At 48.6% G+C, this 20,804-nt stretch overlaps 1 protein-coding gene across 1 annotated transcript in view; it reads right to left on the bottom strand.

Annotated features, from left to right (window-relative positions):
* The window catches only part of LOC132585696 (serotriflin-like), a 39,070-nt gene extending 35,213 nt beyond the window's left edge, over window positions 1-3,857 (bottom strand). The window contains exon 1 of the mRNA XM_060257568.1: window positions 3,795-3,857. Within this exon, the coding sequence (XP_060113551.1) occupies window positions 3,795-3,857 (63 nt within the window). The remainder of the gene's footprint in view (window positions 1-3,794) is intronic.
* Window positions 3,858-20,804: the final 16,947 nt, after the last annotated feature.

The raw sequence follows: 20,804 nt of genomic DNA, 5'->3' as shown, positions 1-20,804 counted from the left end.
CCCTCTAGTAACAAATAACATAACTGCGATGTAAATAGGCTACCATACCTTTTTTAAATATATAATTACTTTGGAGTTTTCATACTTTTAAAAAAATGACTTTTGAATTTACAAATGTCTTTGACACAAAATCCACAGTAACAACCATAAGAAACGATCAAACCACTTTCAACGGAGCTCATAGTAATTTAGTGGTACAGCATACAAGTCGCTGTCAAAGGTATTTGTAAATTCAAAAGTAATTTTTTTTTAAAAAGTATGTAAATTCAAAAGTAATTATATATATTGAAAAGTATGGTAGCCTGGAGAAGATCCTGATGCTAGGAAAGACAGAAGGCAAATGAAGAAGGCGACGGCAAAAGAGGAGATGGCTGGACAGCATTACTGATGCAACAAACACGAATTTGAGCAGACTTTGGAGGATGGTGGAAGACAGGAGGGCCTGGCGTGACTTTGTCCACGGGATCGCAAAGAGTCATACTCGATTGTGCGACTGAACAACATGGTAGCCTATTTACATCACAGTTATGTTGTTTGTTTCTTGTTATGTATCTTCACTGTGATCTCATTATTGATTATGGCTCTCTCTAGTGGCTGATTTGATCTCACGCAGGTTGATATCCGACATATCTCCCTGCTGATTTAAATGGTAGGCCTTTAAGCTAGACATACAGTGATGTCGTATCAGAGAACCAATAGGGATTGGGACACACAAGCAAGGAAAACAAGAAGGGGGAGGGGGAAGAGCCCCTATGTTTTGTAAATTTGTTTCAAGGTGTACTTTTTGTAAGCCTTGGGGTCCCTATTGGTGGGATAGTAGACTAAAGCAATATACTAGATCAGTATATACGAATGCAAATGGGAGGGCAGGAGCTGTAGTAATGAAGGGAATGACATAAGACTGCATGAAAAATTGTCTGGATCCAACCCCGTATGCATATACCAGTAAAGTTCCCTCCACTCCCCCCTACAAAAAATGGGGTTATAGTTCCCTCTCTCCCTCCCTCCCTCCCCCCATTCCTTCCTTCCTTCCTCCATCCCTTCCTTCTGTCCTCCATCCCTCCTTCCTCCCTCCCTCCCTTCTTCCTCCCTCCCTTCCTCCTTCCCTCCCTCCATCCCTCCCTTCTTTCCTCCCTCCCTCCCTTCCTTCCCTCCCTCTCTCACTCCCTCCCTCCCCCTTCCTCCCTCCCTCCTTCCCTCCCTCCCCCTTCCTTCCTCCCCCTTCTTTCCTCCCTCCCTCCCTCCTTCCTTCCTTCCTTCCTTCCTTCCTTCCTTCCTTCCTTCCTTCCTTCCTTCCTTCCTTCCTTCCTTCCTTCCTTCCTTCCTTCCTTCCTCCCTCCCTCCCTCCCTCCCTCCCTCCCTCCCTCCCTCCCTCCTTCCTTCCTTCCTTCCTTCCTTCCTTCCTCCCTCCCTCCCTCCCTCCCTCCCTCCTTCCTTCCTTCCTTCCTTCCTTCCTTCCTTCCTTCCTTCCTTCCTTCCTTCCTTCCTTCCTTCCTTCCTCCCTCCCTCCCTCCCTCCCTCCCATCTGATGTTCATGTCTTCTGGCTTTCAAACATCTGACATTTCTTCTATATGGCTCTCGCATTATGCATGTTCGGACACTTCTGGTCTGAATTATTCTCATGCAAGATTTCAAGACATCCTCTACAACCACGTGTATCTGGAGTAGGCAGGCTTTTAAAGGACAGGCTTTTAAAAGATGAAAAATGAAATGTTAGGTGCAGATTACTAGACAAGCGTATACGCAGGCTTTAATATTATTTGTGGAAGAGAAGGGCTCCCACGCATATGTTAGCCCTTGCCTGGATGGGCCAGGTTAGCCTGAGCTCATTAGATCTCCGAAGCTAAGCAGGGTTAGGCCTGGTTAGAATCTGGATGGGAGACCACTGAGGAAATCCAGTTGTGGGCAATGGCAAACCACCTCTGTTCGTCTCTTGCCTGTGGGTTTTTCATAAATTGACTGTGACTTGCTGGCACCTTCCGCAGCTGCGATATGTTTAAGGGGTATTCGTATAACTCCTAGCGTCGTGTAGGCAAATGTTGGGAGATTTTTTTGGTGGTAGGCGGGTGGCGTTTCAGGAGGATATGATAGCACTTCCCAGTGATGCTCTAGGAATTCTCCCTAATCTCTGTGGTAAAGAATAGAAAGACTAAGGGAAATTCCTAGAACGTGGCTATTGATGGTTCCTCCCTGCCATTTTATCTCCTCAAATTATAGAGGGCAGGATCTGAGAGTAGGGCAAGAGGATTACTTGCTGCCTACAGGCAAATGACCAGCCTTGATAATGAAGGCAGATTAAAGCTGTGAAGGGGAAATCCTTCTCAGAATCTAAAACAGGTGTGGCTAAACTTGCTCAACGTTAAGAGCCACATAGAATAAATGTCAGATGTTTGAGAGCCGAAAGACATGAATGCCAGATATTTGAGAGCTGCAAGACAAGAAGGCAGGCAGGCAGGCAAATAGATGGAGGAGGGAGGGAGAGGTGGAAAGAAAGCAACTTTAACTGCATTCTCCAAGCCACTGGTTGGCTTGGCTTGGATGAGCGATTTAAAGAGAAAAATGCCTTCTTCAAGTCATCTGATGGGTTGGTGGGAGCTTTGATACCTCACAATATGTGTGAATGAGCCACTGTTTGGCCACCCCTGAGTTAATAGATTCAGACTTGGGGCATCTCTGTACATTCTATGCCCACCATGGTAGAACGAAGAGCTGGTGGGAGCCATTTTTGCAGCCCTCTAATAGGATTTTTCTTCCGTTAGTTGGTTCAAGATTACAGCAATACAGTGCATGCAGTGATTTAGGATGGCCAGTCTGTAATCCTTGAAAACAAAGCATAATCCAAGCCAGAGCACTTTACAAAATCCCATTGATTTCATTAGGAGTGATTCAATAACCCTCCTTTTCCCGCTATCTAGCTGACCTCTCAAACGCCCCTTTAAGAAAGGCATTTACCCAAGCCCATTTTGAAACCATGCCTTCCTTGTACCTCGAGGGCAGATTTCAAAAAATGCCTTTAGACCAGCGTCTTTGTTCCTGTGGTACCCGTCAGACCCGTTCGTTGTATTCTATCCTGCCCATTTTAGGGGCCCATTCGAAATCGACTGCAGAATCAATTTCTCACAAAGTTTAAATCAGAAGAGGAACATATTGAATTTTTATTGGCTGATGCCATTCCAGATGTTACCCTTAAGGAGGCTCCTTTCATCTTTTTTAGCAATAAAAATAAGGAAGAAGAGAACTACAGCCACCAATAAAAGAATTTTGGCCAAATTATAGTCTCATTCTGTCACGGTGTTTTATTATATATGTTTGAAATCTTGTTCACAGTACTGTATTTTGCAATGTATTTTTTATGTTTTAATTTTTTTTATGGCTGGAAGGAACTGTATACTTTGGGGGGGGGTGTTGCTGGGTTGTTTGGCCAATAGCAGAGGTGGCCAAACTTGCTTAATGTAAGAGCCACACGGAATAAATGTCAGATGTTGGAGAGCCGCAAGATAGGAAGGCAGGCAGGCAAATGAATTGGGGTGGGAAGAGAGGGAGAGGTGGGAAGAAAGCAACTTTAAATGCATTCGCCATTTGGCTGGCTTGGTTTGGAGAAGTGATTTAAAGAGACAAATGCCTTCTCCAAGCAGGCCAACAAGGGTGGCGGGAGCTTTGAGAGCCACACAGTATGTGTGAGTCACAGCTTGGCCACCCCTGGGTTGTAGCTACAACAAGAAAATACTTTGACTTTTGACTCTGATATCCCTAAACCAGTCATAGAACTCTACCGAAGTCAAAAAGGACTTACCTGTCCAGTAGATTGTCCCAACAGGGCAGCAAGACTCATCAACAACACAACCGTCGAAGCCATCTCTGGAAACACAAACCACACAAAGTGTTTTTCTCTCTCTGAATTTTGCTGTTTATAGAATCGACCAGTGGAAACCTGGTTCTGGGATGTCAGGTCGTGGTTCGAATTCTCAAGGTGGCCTCTGAACCATATGCCCCTTGGATCTCTGCTTTGAACTTTGCTTTTCCTTAACCTGGACCTCTGTGAGCAAGTAAAACCACATAACTTACATACTGTCTACAATATGGCCTCCAAAAAGCCTAAAAAATCTTTCAGGGGGGTGGCGGTATTCTCCTTTGTCACTGTGTCAAAAGCCACCTGTATTGACTTGGTGCTTCTTTTTGAAAAGTCTAACAGAAGTCTGGAACATTCTGGGTTTTTTGGCTTTCGTGGCCGACGATATGCAATTATCAATTGCTCGCGTCACCTGAGAGAGACTCTATAAGTAGTTGCCACGGTGACTACTCTTCCATGGTCTGGTGAGCAGCCCTTTCCTTTGTCCCCGTCTGGAATGAATGAGATCATGATGACAGCTCTCAGGATGAAAAACTTTAGGCAAGCTTTAAAGTTTACCTCGTTTTGTTTGGTGGATGAACTTATACCAAAAAGGTCATGGAGATGTAGGAAGCTGGGAACATTTCATAGTAGGGGGAAGTCCTTTTCAGTTATCTTTACTCACAAACACTAGTAGGGAGCTTCTCAATTAAAAATGAAGGTGGTGGAAGGAAGGTGGAATTTTCAGGTGGTTTTCAAAAACAGCTCCATCTACAACACATTTACGGGGATGGTCTAACCCAGGGGCTGAATCAGGTCCCCGGAGAGCTCCTATCAGGGCCCCCAAGCAACTGGCTGTCATCTGCTTCCTTCTCCCTTTCTCTTGCTTCCTTCTGCATCACAGCTTGCTTTGCCAGGCTTGCTCAATCGCACAGGAGCTACAGAGCAAAGCCTCTATTTTCTCTACTGGCTGAGCCTCCTCCCTTGAGGAGGAAAGTGGGGAGGGAGAGCTTGCTTTGCCAGTCTCCCTCAATCACACAGCAGAGCTACTGAGCCAAGTGTCTCTTCCTTCCACTGGCTGAGGCTCCGCCCCCTCCTGGTCCCCTGGGGAAGGAAGGAAAGAGCCCAAGCTTCTTTTGCCCAGTTCCCTGGATCACATGAAAGAGATACAAAGAAAAAACCTTTAAGACCAATGAGTGCTAGTGTTTTAACCATGTTTTAAGGTGTTTTTTTTAAATCTTTAATTGTGTTTGTCTGTGTTCTATATAAATTTTATATCTCTGCTACCTGGCATCACATTTTATGACATGCTTGGCTTGGCCTGACAAATTCTCATTTATGTCAGATCCGGCCCTCACAACAAATGAGTTTGACACCCCTGCTCTAACCTGAGCACGGACGGTCTGTGGCAAGATCAACTTCTTTCCAAGATGGAGAACAAAATGGTGCATCAAATCAAACTGGGAAACATGGGATAAGAACATCAGAGAAGTCATGTTGGATCAGGCCAATGGCCCATCCAGTCCAACACTCTGTGTCACATAAGAACATAAGAGAAGCCATGTTGGATCAGGCCAATGGCCCATCCAGTCCAACACTCACATAAGAACATTAGAGAAGCCATGTTGGATCAGGCCAATGGCCCATCCAGTCCAACACTCACATAAGAACATAAGAGAAGCCATGTTGGATCAGGCCAATGGCCCATCCAGTCCAACACTCACATAAGAACATTAGAGAAGCCATGTTGGATCTGGCCAATGGCCCATCCAGTCCAACACTCACATAAGAACATTAGAGAAGCCATGTTGGATCTGTCCAATGGCCCATCCAGTCCAACTCTCTGTGTCACATAAGAACATAAGAGAAACCATGTTGGAACAGGCCAATGGCCCATCCAGTCCAACACTCTGTGTCACAGAAGAACATAAGAGAAGCCATGTTGGATCAGGCCAGTGGCCCATCCAGTCCAACACTCTGTGTCACACAGTGGCCAATATATGTGTGTGTGTATATACATACATAGACACACATATACATACATACATACATACATACACACACACACACACACACACACACATATATATACACTGTGGCTAATAGTCACTGATGGACCTCTGCTCCATATTTTTATCCAATCCCCTCTTAAAACTGGCTATACTTGTAGCCGCCACCACCTCCTGTGGCAGTGAGAGCCAGTTTGGTGTAGTGGTTAAGTGTGTGGACTCTTATCTGGGAGAACCGGGTTTGATTCCCCACTCCTCCACTTGCACCTGTTGGAATGGCCTTGGGTCAGCCATAGCTCTGGCAGAGGTTGTCCTTGAAAGGGCAGCTGCTGTGAGAATCCTCTCCAGCCCCACCCACCTCACAGGGTGCTTGTTGTGGGGGAGGAAGGTAAAGGAGATTGTGAGCCGCTCTGAGACTCTTCGGAGTGGAGAGCGGGATATAAATCCAATATCTTCTTCAGTGAATTCCACATGTTAATCACCCTTTGGGCAAAGAAGGACTTCCTTTTATCCATTTTAACCTGACTGCTCAGCAATTTCATTGAATGCCCACGAGTTCTTGTATTGTGAGGAAGGGAGAAAAGTACTTCTTTCTCTACTTTCTCCATCCCATGCATTATCTTGTAAACCTCTATCGTGTCACCCCGCAGTCGACGTTTCTCCAAGCTAAAGAGCCCCAAGCGTTTTAACCTTTCTTCATAGGGAAAGTGTTCCAAACCTTTAATCATTCTAGTTGCCCTTTTCTGGACTTTTTGCAATGCTGTAATATCCTTTTTGAGGTGCGGATGCATGAAGCTGCCTTCTACTGAATCAGACCCTTGGTTCATCCAGGTCAATATTGTCTATGCCGGCTGGCAGTGGCTCTCCAGGGTTTTGGATCTTTTGCCTCACCTTCCACTCGATCCTTTTCGCTGGAGATGCTGGGGATTGAACTTGGGACCTTCTGAATGCCAGTGCTCATTCACAAGAACAGGAAGTAAAGCAGCAAATCAATTAGGGGTGTGCGCGTGGCTCAGTGGTAGACCACCTGCTTTGCTTACAGAAGGTCTGAGGTTCAATCCCCAGCATCTCCAAGTTCCAAGGAGCAAGCAACAGGTGATGTGAAAGACCTATTATGGGCGGGGCTTTTCCCCGGCGAGGCTTCTGATTGGCTGCACAGATTCAAAAGGCATCCTGTTAAAACAGAGTCGCTGCCTGAAATGCTGAAGAGCTAGTATGCACGTTGCCGGGGTGGAATTCTAGCAGGAGCTCCTTTGCACATTAGGCCACCCCCCCCTCATGTAGCCAATCCTCCAAGAGCTTACAAAAAAGAGCCTTGTAAGCTCTTGGAGGATTGGCTACATCAGGGGTGTGTGGCCTAATATGCAAAGGAGCCCCTGCTAGAATTCCAAGCTCTTGGAGGATTGGCTACATCAGGGGTGTGTGGCCTAATATGCAAAGGAGCCCCTGCTAGAATTCCAAGCTCTTGGAGGATTGGCTACATCAGGGGTGTGTGGCCTAATATGCAAAGGAGCCCCTGCTAGAATTCCAAGCTCTTGGAGGATTGGCTACATCAGGGGTGTGTGGCCTAATATGCAAAGGAGCTGCTGCTAGAATTCCACCCCTGGACAAAACTATCCACTCAGACTGACAATGGCTTTCCAGGGTCTCAGGTTGAGGTCTTTGGCTTCACTACCTGTTCCGTTGAGCTGGTGATGCTGGCGATTGAACCTGTGACCTTCTGTGTGCCAAGCAGATGCTCCGCTGCTAAGCCTCGGCCCCCCTCTCTAAGTTAGCGGTAAGTAGGCCATGCCACAAATGCCATTTGGACGTCTGCAGTCAAGACTGGGTCTAATTGCATCTCCACTCCCTCAGCTGCAAACGTGGTCTTTCAAGAGGAGTGCAAGCAAGTCTGATGCTAGTTGAATCCAAACAGCCAAAACTCCACAACAACAACAACAACAAGAAGAAGATTTTGGATTTATACCCTGCCCTTCACTCTGAATCTCAGAGTCTCAGAGTGGCTTATAATCTCCTTGATCTTCTTTCCCCACAACAGATACCTGTGAGGTAGGTGGTGCTGAGAGAACTCTCCCAGAAAACGATAAAATCAAATGGTTTTGAGGAAGCTGTGCTAATTTGCGGTGTGGTTAAGTTCTTCTTTTTGTCAGATTCTGATGTGGCGGTAGACTCACTGACCAGAGATCTGGTCATGATAGTGGACTGGATGAGAGCTGCCCTTTTAAGGACAACTTCTGCCAGAGCTATGGCTGCCCCAAGGCCATCCCAGCAGCTGCAAGTGGAGGAGTGGGGAACCAAACCCGGTTCTCCCAGATAAGAGAGCTACGGCTGACCCAAGGCCATTCCAGCAGCTGCAAGTGGAGGAGTGGGGAGTCAAACCCGGTTCTCCCAGATAAGAGAGCTCTGGCTGACCCAAGGCCATTCCAGCAGCTGCAAGTGGAGGAGGGGGGAATCAAACCTGGTTCTCCCAGATAAGAGAGCTCTGGCTGACCCAAGGCCATTCCAGCAGCTGCAAGTGGAGGAGTGGGGAACCAAACCCGGTTCTCCCAGATAAGAGAGCTACGGCTGACCCAAGGCCATTCCAGCAGCTGCAAGTGGAGGAGTGGGGAGTCAAACCCGGTTCTCCCAGATAAGAGAGCTACGGCTGACCCAAGGCCATTCCAGCAGCTGCAAGTGGAGGAGGGGGGAATCAAACCTGGTTCTCCCAGATAAGAGAGCTCTGGCTGACCCAAGGCCCTTCCAGCAGCTGCAAGTGGAGGAGTGGGGAATCCAACCCGGTTCTCCCAGGTAAGAGAGCTATGGCTGACCCAAGGCCATTCCAGCAGGTGCAAGTGGAGGAGTGGGGAATCAAACCTGGTTCTCGCAGATAAGAGAGCTCTGGCTGACCCAAGGCCATTCCAGCAGCTGCAAGTGGAGGAGTGGGGAATCCAACCCGGTTCTCCCAGGTAAGAGAGCTCTGGCTGACCCAAGCCATTCCAGCAGGTACAAGTGGAGGAGTGGGGATTCAAACCCGGTTCTCCAGATAAGAGAGCTATGGCTGACCCAAGGCCATTCCAGCAGCTGCAAGTGGAGGAGTGGGGAATCAAACCTGGTTCTCCCAGATAAGAGAGCTCTGGCTGACCCAAGGCCATTCCAGCAGCTGCAAGTGGAGGAGTGGGGAACCAAACCCGGTTCTCCCAGATAAGAGAGCTACGGCTGACCCAAGGCCATTCCAGCAGCTGCAAGTGGAGGAGTGGGGAGTCAAACCCGGTTCTCCCAGATAAGAGAGCTCTGGCTGACCCAAGGCCATTCCAGCAGCTGCAAGTGGAGGAGTGGGGAACCAAACCCGGTTCTCCCAGATAAGAGAGCTACGGCTGACCCAAGGCCATTCCAGCAGCTGCAAGTGGAGGAGTGGGGAGTCAAACCCGGTTCTCCCAGATAAGAGAGCTCTGGCTGACCCAAGGCCATTCCAGCAGCTGCAAGTGGAGGAGGGGGGAATCAAACCCGGTTCTCCCAGATAAGAGAGCTATGGCTGACCCAAGGCCATTCCAGCAGCTGCAAGTGGAGGAGTGGGGAATCAAACCCGGTTCTCCCAGCTAAGAGAGCTCTGGCTGACCCAAGGCCATTCCAGCAGCTGCAATTGGAGGAGTGGGGAATCAAACCCGGTTCTCCCAGATAAGAGAGCTCTGGTTGACCCAAGGCCATCCCAGCAGCTGCAAGTGGAGGAGTGGGGAATCACACTCGGTTCTCCCAGATAAGCGGCCACACACTTAACCACTACCCCAAACTGGCTCTCCAGAGGAGTCTTGTCTGGATTGACTTTCAGCTTATTCGCTCTCTTGCAGTCCACTACCAGGACCAGATCTCTGGTCAGTGAGTCTGCCGCCACATCAGAATCTGACAAAAAGAAGAACTTAACCACACCATAAATTAGCACAAGTTCCTCAAAGCCATTTGATGTTATCATCTAAATGAGGGGTGTCAAACATGCAGCCCTGGGGGCCAAATTAGGCCCCCAGAGGGCTCCTTTCAGGCCCCCGAACAACTGGCTGCCATCTGCTGCTTTCTCTCTCTCTCGTGCTTCCATCTGCATCACAGCTTGCTTTGCCAGGCTTGCTCAATGGCACAGCAGAGCCACAGAGCAAAGCCTCTATTTTCTCCATTGGCTGAGGCTCCTCCTTTGGGGAGGAAAGGGGAGGAGGCAGAGCTTGCTTTGCCAGGCTCCCTCAATTGCACAGCAGAGCTACTGAGCCAAGCCTTCCTTCCTTCCATTGGCTGAGGCTCCTCCCCCTCCTGGTCGCCTGGGGAAGGAAGGAAAGAACCCCCCAGAGCTTCCTTTGCCCAGTTCCCTGGGCCCCATGGGAGAGATACAAAGAAAGCAGCTTTAAGACAAACAAGTGCTAACGTTTTAAGCATGTTTTATTGTAAGGTTTTTTAAAAATAGATATATATATTTGTGTCTGTCTGTATCCTTTATAAAGGTTATATCCCTTCTACCTGGCATTCCATTTTATGACACGTGAGATGAGCCCGACGAGGTCTCCTCTATGTCAGATCCGGCCCTCATAACAAATGAGTCTTCCGCCCCTGATCTAAACGGAAGTCATTCGATTTGAGCACCAGCTCCAAGTATCTAAGCAAGGAGGGGTGGTCAACACGTGTGACCAAGAAAAGTCCATTTGTGGATCCACCTAGTGGTACTGACCCTACGGCATTAGCCATATCATTGAGATGAGTTGTCACCGCTATGAGCTGACAAATGAAGCTTGAACTCTCAAAATCTCTCCCCCCCCAAACCCCCCCCCCAACTTGCTGGTCTCTAAAGAGCTACGGGACTTAAAATCTTGTTCTTCTACAGCTACCTTCTGAAACTATGACTCTCTAACCCTCCTGCTGCACACAGTTGCAAAAGAAGAGGAAGAAGTAATCCTTACCTTGTTCTTTTGAAGAGGACCTGCACTTTGTGTCTTCGGCAAGGTTGCTGCGAGTCAACCGGTGGCTTTTGTATATATACCTCATCTGTTTCCTGCATTGCAAAATGAGTCAGCGGCACCCAGCGATGAATTACATCCCTGCAGTTGTCACCAGCCAGATGTTACGGTTTGTCATATGCTCCTTAAGAAAATGGGTTAGTTTCCTGGAATTTCTCAATCAAATCCTGCAGACAAACAAAACCCTTTGCGTATTAATTAAGGGCTCGCTCCGATTTGTTTACAGAAGCAATAGACCGATCTTGCTGCCAATGGCTTGTCCGACACCAGGGTGTAACGATCTTGCAATCATTAAGTGCCTTCAAGGGCCAACTGACTTACGGCAATCCCTCGTGGATTTTCAAAGGCAGAGTCGAGCAGAGGTAGTTTGCTATTGCCGGCTTGTGTGTAGCAACCGTGGACTTCCTTGGTGGTTTTCAAGGAACCACCGAGCTTCCGAGATTACATTAGCTTCCGAGATTACATTAGCTTCCGAGATTACATTAGCTTCCGAGATCACCTTAGCTTCCGAGATCACCTTAGCTTCCGAGATCACCTTAGCTTCCGAGATCACCTTAGCCTGGGGCGTTCGGGTCAGGGCAGAGGTGGTATGGCCATGATCTGCCTCAGTGCAGCAACCCTGGGCTTTCTTGGTGGTCTCCCATCCAAGTACCAACGAGGACCAACCCTACTTAGGTTCTGAGCTCTGGTAAGCTCAGGTAGAGTTCCCAAGTTCCCTGCGTTCCAAAGTGGGGGACTTTTCCACGTGTGCAAAGCACACCTGCGACCCAATGGCGTCACCCGGAATGGCTGTTCTAGGCATTTCCAGGAAAACTACGGTTTTCCCGGATGCTCTAGCCATTTGGGAGGGAAAAACTCTATGGTACCTATAGTACCATAGAGTTTTCCCTCCCAAATGTGGGCCTGCTGGTTGGGAACCTCCCGGGCAGCGGAACCCCCTCCCGGACCGGGGGAGTCTGGATAAACACAGGCTGCTACAGTGGAACACCAGTATCTGTAAACACGTATTTGGAAACAAAATGGCTGAATGACTTGGGTGGAGGAGGAGGAGAAGAAGAAGAAAAAGAAGAAGATTTGGATTTATATCTCATCCTTCACTCGGAGTTTCAGAGTGGCTTACAATCTCCTCCCCTTCTTCTCACAACAGACACCCCGCAAAGTAGGTGGGGCTGAGAGAGCTCTAAGAGAACTGATCTTGAGAGGACAGCTCTGAGAGAACTTCGACTGACTCAAGGTCACACCAGCAGGTGCACGTGGAGGAGTGGGGAATCAAATCCGGTTCTCACAGATTAGAATCGGCTGCTCTTAACCACTATACCAAACTGGCTCTCTAAAGCTCAGTATCCTTTTGGCTCTAATTTTTTGAACAAGGCAAAATGTGATACTGGCTGAATAGGGAACCACAGGTGTAGCCGGGGTGTTGCAGACCTGGAGATTACCTAAATTTAGGGGTTTTTTTGTAGCAAGAACTCCTTTGCATATTAGGCCACACCTCTCTTACAGAGCCAATCCTCCTGGAGCTTCCAGGGCTCTTCATACGGGGCCGACTGTAAGTTCTAGGAGGATTGACTACATCAGGGGGGCGTGGCCTAATATTCAAAGGAGCTCCTGCTACAATAAAGCCCTGCATAAATTACTGGTTGAAAATGTGCATTAGTGGCAATTAGGTTTCCGGTTTGGAGAGATGCATCCAAGGAAAGCTCTTGCTTTTAACTAAGGATTTTAAAAAGTATTTATTTATTTAGGCAATTTCTATCCCACCCTTTCCCAAGACTGACTCAGGGCGGATCATGACATTCTAAAAAACAGTATAAAACAACAGTTAAAAACCAAATCAATACAACAAGACAATTTGATAGATCACATATGTTCTAAATAGTGGCTCAGTCGTGCACATCGTTCTATGAACCGAGTCTAAAACACTAGATGGATTAAAATTCATATTACAGCAGAGACGGTACCGTAGCCTAGGGCCAGCTGATGGGGTAGGACGCCCGCTAGGGTTGCCAATCCCCAGGTGGGGGCAGGGGATCCCCCGGTTTGGAGGCCCTCCCCCCGCTTCAGGGTCGTCAGAAAGCGGGGGGAGGGGAGGGAAATGTCTGCTGGGAACTCTGTTATTCCCTAGGGAGATTTATTCCCATAGAAAATCTGGGAGAATTGATCCGCGGGTATCTGGGGTTCTGGAGGGGCTGTTTTTTGGGGAAAAGGCACCAAATTCTTAGTATAGCATCTAGTGCCTCTCCCCAAAATACCTCCCAAGTTTCAAAAAGATTGGACCAGGGGATCCAATTCTGTGAGCCCCCCAAAAAGGTGCCCCTATCCTTCATTATTTCCTATGGAAGGAAGGCATTGAAAAGGTGATGGCCCCTTCAATGTGATGGCCAGAAATCCCTTTGGAGTTCATTTATGCTTGTCACAGCCTTGATCTTGGCTCCACCCCAAAGTCCCCAGATATTTCTTGAATTGGACTTGGCAACCCTGACGCCCGCTGCTTCAACCAAAGGCCTGGCAGAAGAGCCCCGTCTTGCAGGCCCTACAGAAAGGTAACAATTCAACGAGGGCCTGGATCTCCAAAGGGAGCTGATTCCACCAGGCCGGGTCCAAGGCTGGGAAAGCCCTGGCTCTGGTTGAGGCAAGTGAGACGTCCTTTGGGTCAGGGACCATCAGCAGATGTTGTGTACCGGGTTGTAGTGATCTCCGGGGCACATATAGGGACAGGTGGGTGGGACTGAGAGAGCTCTTACAGCAGTTGCCCTTCAAGGACAACTACAAAAGCTATGGCTGACCCAAGGTCATTCGAGCAGATGCAAGTGGAGGAGTGGGGAATCAAACCCGGTTCTCCCAGATAAGAGAGCTCTGGCTGACCCAAGGCCATTCCAGCAGGTGCAAGTGGAGGAGTGGGGAATCAAACCCGGTTCTCCCAGATAAGAGAGCTCTGGCTGACCCAAGGCCATTCCAGCAGGTGCAAGTGGAGGAGTGGGGAATCAAACCCAGTTCTCCCAGATAAGAGAGCTATGGCTGACCCAAGGCCATTCCAGCAGGTGCAAGTGGAGGAGTGGGGAATCAAACCCGGTTCTCCCAGAAAAGAGAGCTCTGGCTGACCCAAGGCCATTCCAGCAGGTGCAAGTGGAGGAGTGGGGAATCAAACCCGGTTCTCCCAGATAAGAGAGCTCTGGCTGACCCAAGGCCATTCCAGCAGGTGCAAGTGGAGGAGTGGGGAATCAAACCGGGTTCTCCCAGATAAGAGAGCTCTGGCTGACCCAAGGCCATTCCAGCAGGGGCAAGTGGAGGAGTGGGGAATCAAACCGGGTTCTCCCAGATAAAAGAGCTCTGGCTGACCCAAGGCCATTCCAGCAGGTGCAAGTGGAGGAGCGGGGAATCAAACCCGGTTCTCCCAGATAAGAGAGCTCTGGCTGACCCAAGGCCATTCCAGCAGGTGCAAGTGGAGGAGCGGGGAATCAAACCCGGTTCTCCCAGATAAGAGAGCTGTGGCTGACCCAAGGCCATTCCAGCAGGTGTAAGTGGAGGAGTGGGGAATCAAACCCAGTTTTCCCAGATAAGAGAGCTATGGCTGACCCAAGGCCATTCCAGCAGGTGCAAGTGGAGGAGTGGGGAATCCAACCCGGTTCTCCCAGATAAGAGAGCTCTGGCTGAACCAAGGCCATTCCAGCAGCTGCAAGTGGAGGAGTGGGGAATCAAACCCGGTTCTCCCAGATAAAAGAGCTCTGGCTGACCCAAGGCCATTCCAGCAGGTGCAAGTGGAGGAGCGGGGAATCAAACCCGGTTCTCCCAGATAAGAGAGCTGTGGCTGACCCAAGGCCATTCCAGCAGGTGTAAGTGGAGGAGTGGGGAATCAAACCCGGTTTTCCCAGATAAGAGAGCTATGGCTGACCCAAGGCCATTCCAGCAGGTGTAAGTGGAGGAGTGGGGAATCAAACCCGGTTCTCCCAGATAAAAGAGCTCTGGCTGACCCAAGGCCATTCCAGCAGCTGCAAGTAGAGGAGTGGGGAATCAAACCCGGTTCTCCCAGATAAGAGAGCTCTGGCTGACCCAAGGCCATTCCAGCAGCTGCAAGTGCAGGAGTGGGGAATCAAACCCGGTTCTCCCAGATAAGAGAGCTCTGGCTGACCCAAGGCCATTCCAGCAGCTGCAATTGGAGGAGTGGGGAATCAAACCCGGTTCTCCCAGATAAGAGAGCTCTGGCTGACCCAAGGCCATTCCAGCAGCTGCAAGTGGAGGAGTGGGGAGTCAAACCCAGTTCTCCCAGATAAGAGTCCGCACACTTCACCACTACACCAAACTGGCTCTCAGAAGAGGAAGAGGAGGTGGAAGAAGATGTCGGATTTATATCCTGCCCTGCACTCTGAATCTCAGAGTCTCAGAGCAGTCACAATCTCCTTTACCTTCCCCCCCACAACAAACACCCTGTGAGGTAGGTGGGGCTGAGAGAGCTCTTACAGCAGCTGCCCTTTCATGGACAACTCCTAGGAGAGCTATGACCGACCCGAGGCCATTCCAGCAGGTGCAAGTGGAGGAGGGGGGAATCAGACCTGGTTCTCCCAGATAAGAGAGCTATGGCTGACCCAAGGCCATTCCAGCAGCTGCAAGTGAAGGAGTGGGGAATCAAACCCGGTTCTCCCAGATAAGAGAGCTCTGGCTGACCCAAGGCCATTCCAGCAGCTGCAAGTGGAGGAGTGGGGAATCAAACCCGGTTCTCCCAGATAAGAGAGCTATGGCTGACCCAAGGCCATTCCAGCAGCTGCAAGTGGAGGAGTGGGGAATCAAACCCGGTTCTCCCAGATAAGAAAGCTCTGGCTGACCCAAGGCCATTCCAGCAGGTGCAAGTGGAGGAGTGGGGAATCAAACCCGGTTCTCCCAGATAAGAGTCTGCACACTTAACCACTACACCAAACTGGCTGCATCAGCAGTGTGTGGCCTAATATGCAAAGGAGCTCTTGTTAGAATTCCACCCCTGGTGAGGAGAGAACTCAACGGAGTTGGAATTCTTTGCCGTCTACCTTCTAAAGCCGGGGTCCCCCCCGCCCCCCCCGGAAACTGATATCTGCAGTCTTGAGATGAGTGGTCATTCCGAGATATCTCCAGGCCCTAAAGATTGGAACGAAAAAGCAGAAGCACACAGCCTGTAGCTGCTAAAATATTTACTGAAGGCAAGGAAAATACTAAATACCACTCTGTACAATGCTTATAGATGCTATGTCGAGCCTTACAAAAGTTTAGCTGACTCGAGAGTAAACACCAATTGTAATAGGCAGTGAACAGCGCGAGCACTTGTATACTTGCAGCCGCTCCTACTTCTGTTGCTCACGTGAATCCGAATGCTGGATAAGGTTGAAACAAATGTCTCAAGATTCAAAGTCCCGTAATTGTGGAGCAACAAGCGTGGCGCAACGGCACGCTGGTAAACAAGCCATTTCCCAGATGGCTTCCTCAGGCGCATGCGTATTACAGAGACATTATAATCTGTGATACAATCACTTCTGCACATCGAGTCAGGCTCAAAAGCCGGCGTCACACAAACAGAAGCTTCTGCTTTTTTCAATCCGGTTTTGACATGGTCCCCTTTGTTGCCGTCTGAAGGCTGCAAACCAAGAAGAGGCTCTTGAGAACTTCCTTCCATGGACGAATCTAGGATTTTAAATAAGAGATTTTAGTCTTTCTCGATTCCCCACTAGCCTTATGCCGCTCTCACGCTCCTCTTCTCTGCGTGGCTTCCGTCAGATTTCACGCTATCTGCCCCGGGGCTGAAAATCTCTTCTCCTTTTTTGCATGGCAAACAGAAACCAGTTTTTAGAAGGTAAGGTAAGGTAAGGTAAGGTAAAATTTTATTTATATCCTGCCCTCCCCCGCCGAAGCAGGCTCAGGGCGGCTAACAACATCCATAGATAGATACAATAGATAAAAACATTAAATTACATTATTTAAAAACCAGTTAGCACTTAATAAAAACATTACTAGGCATTACTAAACATTACTAAGAAGAAGAAGAATTGCAGATTTATACCCCACCAGTCTCTCTGAATCAGAGACTCAAAGCGGCTTACAATCTCCTATATCTTCCTCCCCCCACAACAGACTCCCTGTGAGGTGGCTGAGGCTGAGAGGGCTCTCACAGCAGCTGCTCTTTCAAGAAGAAGTTATTGCATTTATATCCTGCCCTCCACTCTGAATCTCAGAAGGGCTCACAATCTCTTTTATCTTCCTCCCCCACAACAGACACTCTGTGAGGTGGGTGGGGCTGAGAGAGCTCTCCCAGAAGCTGCCCTTTCAAGGACAGAGTCTCAGAGTGACTTACAATCCCCTTTATCTTCCTCCCCCACACCAGACACCCTGTGAGGTGGGTGGAGCTGAGAGAGCTCTCCCAGAAGCCGCCCTTTCAAGGACAGAGTCTCAGAGTGACTTACAATCCCCTTTATCTTCCTCCCCCACAACAGACACCCTGTGAGGCGGGTGGGGCTGAGAGAGCTCTCACAGCAGCTGCCCTTTCAAGGGCAACTCCTGCGATAGCTATGGCTGACGCAAGGCCATTCCAGCAGCTGCAAGTGGAGGAATGGGGGAATCAAACCCGGTTTTCCCAGGTAAGAGTCCACACACTTCACCACTACACCAAACTGACTCTCTTGTTTAGAGGATCTTGTTTGCTGCACAAAAGAGGCGAAGCAGCCCCGGGGCAGATAGTGTGAAATCCAACAGAAGCCCCGCAGAGAAGAGAAGAGAGAGCTTAAGGCTAGTGAGGAATTGGTGCAGGACTTTGAAGAAGAAGAAGATATTGGATTTATATCCCGCCCTCTACTCCGAAGAGTCTCAGAGCGGCTCACAATCTCCTTTCCCTTCCTCCCCCGCAACAGACACCCTGTGAGGTAGGTGGGGCTGGAGAGGGCTCTCACAGCAGCTGCACTTTCAAGGACAACCTTTGCCAGAGCTATGGCTGACCCAAGGCCATTCCAGCAGGTGCAAGTGGAGGAGTGGGGAATCAAACCTGGTTCTCCCAGATAAGAGAGCTCTGGCTGACCCAAGCCCATTTCAGCAGGTGCAAGTGGAGGAGTGGGGAATCAAACCCTGTTCTCCCAGATAAGAGAGCTCTGGCTGACCCAAGGCCATTCCAGCAGGTGCAAGTGGAGGAGTGGGGAATCCAACCCGGTTCTCCCAGAGAAGAGAGCTATGGCTAACCCAAGGCCATGCCAGCAGCTGCAAGTGGAGGAGTGGGGAATCAAACCCGGTTCTCCCAGATAAGAGTCCGCACACTTAACCACTACACCAAACTGGCTCTGTTGGAAAAGGCCACGTCAGCTGTACAAAGAAGTGAAGACGACCCTTCAGGGGTCAGCAAGAAGACAATTAGATAGGATAGTGAGAGCGGCACTTCCTCTTCTCTTAAGTGCCATTCCTTGTCTGTCCCACAAAGAGAGGGGGAAAGAAACTAAACCAACCCAGCAAAAACCTCCAAAGGCAGTTTAGAAAACCAGTAAGGGGCCAAAAGTTTTTTTTTTAAATAGTTGCAGATAAAAGCACACGCGTTTATTTTTTAAAAGATACCATATTAAAACCTTGTAGCGTCCCAAATAAAGAATAGGGTTGCCAAGTCCAATTCAAGAAATATCTGGGGACTTTGGAGGTGGAGCCAGGAGAGTCTGGGGGTGGAGCCAGAGGCAACTGACAAGCATAATTGAACTCCAAAGGGAGTTCCGGCCATCACATTTAAAGGGACGGCACACCTTTCCAATGCCTTCCTTCCATAGGAAATAATGAAGGATAGGGGCACCTTCTTTGGGGGCTCATAGAATTGGATCCGCTGGTCCAATCTTTTTGAAACCTGGAGGGTATTTTGAGGAGAGGCACCGGATGCTATACTACAAATTTGGTGCCTCTATCTCAATAAACAGTCTTCCCTCGAGCCCCAGATAACCAAGGATCAATTCTCCATTATACCCTATGGGAATGGGTCTGCATAGGGAATAATGGAGTGCCCAGATGATATTTCCCCCTCCCCCCCACTTTCTGATAACCCTGAAGTGGGGGGAGGGCCTCCAAACCAGGGGATCGCCTGCCCCCACCTGCAGATTGGCCACCGTAAAAAAGCCATATCTGAGCTGATGTGTTTTGGCCCGTATAAATATACATATTGATGTTACATTGTCCCTGGTAAGGCGGTTTTACTTGTTCACATAGGACCTAAACTGGAGGTATGTCTTGGCAACATTACTGTCTCCAGTATATGTAAATAATACCGACATACATTTGTGCCCCCCCATTTTTAAAAATGTTTTTTGTTGTGTCATTCAATTCATATGAACATACGAAGCTGCCTTCTACTGAATCAGACCCTTGGTCCATCAAAGTCAGTATTGTCTTCTCAGACTGGCAGCAGCTCTCCAGGGTCTCAAGCTGAGGTTTTTCACACCTATTTGCCTGGACCCTTTTTTGGAGATGCCAAGGATTGAACCTGGGACCTTCTGCTTCCCAAGCAGATGCTCTACCACTGAGCCACCGTCCCTTCCAGATTGGAACTTCCATTTGGGTCATACATCAATTCTTCACTGTCTTACAAATCTAACAGGGACTTTGTTCTCTGTCATAATTTGTATTATTTGACTTCTGAAGAATGTTCTTGTGGGCTGAAACAGGTCATAGATGGCTCTTTCTTGTGTATTTGCCACTTCGATTACTTTATTGGGCTTTTTGGGGCCCCTGTGAGGTTTTTATACGTTTTTGAAATAAACATGTGCTCTTTTATCTATAACTGTTCACCAGGGGTGGGATTCTAGCAGGAGCTTCTTTGCATATTAGGCCACACCCCCTTGATGTAGCCAATCCTCCCAGAGTTTTCAAGACCCTTTTTTGTAAGCTCTTGGAGGATTGGCTACATCAGGGGTGTGGCCTAATATGCAAAGGAGCTCTTGCTAGAATCCCACCCCTGACTGTTAATGTTTTTAACTTTCAGCTCCTTACTACTTTTCTAAACTTCCTTTGGAGGTTATGTCTTGTCTGTCTCCAGATTGCTACTCTGAGGGTAATTTCTTCTTTCTTGGAAGTTCCGCGTTCATTTCTCTCTCTCTCTCTCTCTCTCTTTCTCAGTTTGGTGCAGTGGTTAAGTGTGTGGACTCTTATCTGGGAGAACCGGGTTTGATTCCCCACTCCTCCACTTGCACCTGCTGGAATGGCCTTGGGTCAGCCGTAGCTCTGGCAGAAGTTGTCCTTGAAAGGGCAGCTGCTGTGAGAGCCCTCTCCAGCCCCACCCACCTCACAGGGTGTCTGTTGTGGGGGAGGAAGGGAAAGGAGATTGTGAGCCGCTCTGAGACTCTTCGGAGTGGAGGGCGGGATATAAATCCAATATCTTCATCTACCTCACAGGGTGTCTGTTGTGGGGGAGAAAGGTAAAGGAGATTGTGAGCCGCTCTGAGACTCTTCGGAGTGGAGGGTGGGATATAAATCCAATATCTTCTTCTTCTTCTCTCTCTCTCAGCCGAGGATGTGGTTAGGACCCTCTCTATTTCTCTCCTTTCCCCTATCAAGTAAGTTAGTTCCTACATAAACCTTTATTGACTCTTAAATCAGGTTGTGCATCATTGCTGTGCTGCTAATCAGGGCCTTCTCTGTTATGGCCCCTACATGGTGGAATCAGCTGCCGGAGGAGGTGAGGGCCCTGCGGGACCTTGTTCAGTTCCGCAGGGCCTGCAAGACAACCCTCTTCCGGCTAGCTTACACCTAACTGATGAGAAACTAAACGTAGCTTTACCAGACTCCTGTTATGTATTCAGTTGTGATGTTTAATGCTTCTAATGTTTTAAAATGTTTTAAATGTTTTAAATGCTTTTATATTTAAATGTTAGTTCAATTTTATGTTTGATTTCTTGTTGTAAGCCGCCCTGAGCCACTTTGTGGGAAGGGCGGGATATAAATCCTAAGTAAAATAAATAAAATAAATAAATAATTACTCTGCCAACAGACTTTTGATTTTTGAAGCGTCTTTGAGGCTT

Source organism: Heteronotia binoei, chromosome 1 (genome assembly GCF_032191835.1).
Source record: "Heteronotia binoei isolate CCM8104 ecotype False Entrance Well chromosome 1, APGP_CSIRO_Hbin_v1, whole genome shotgun sequence".
Lineage (NCBI taxonomy): Eukaryota > Metazoa > Chordata > Lepidosauria > Squamata > Gekkonidae > Heteronotia > Heteronotia binoei.
Note: the sequence above shows the minus strand (reverse complement) of the source record. Positions and strands in the feature narration are given on the sequence as shown.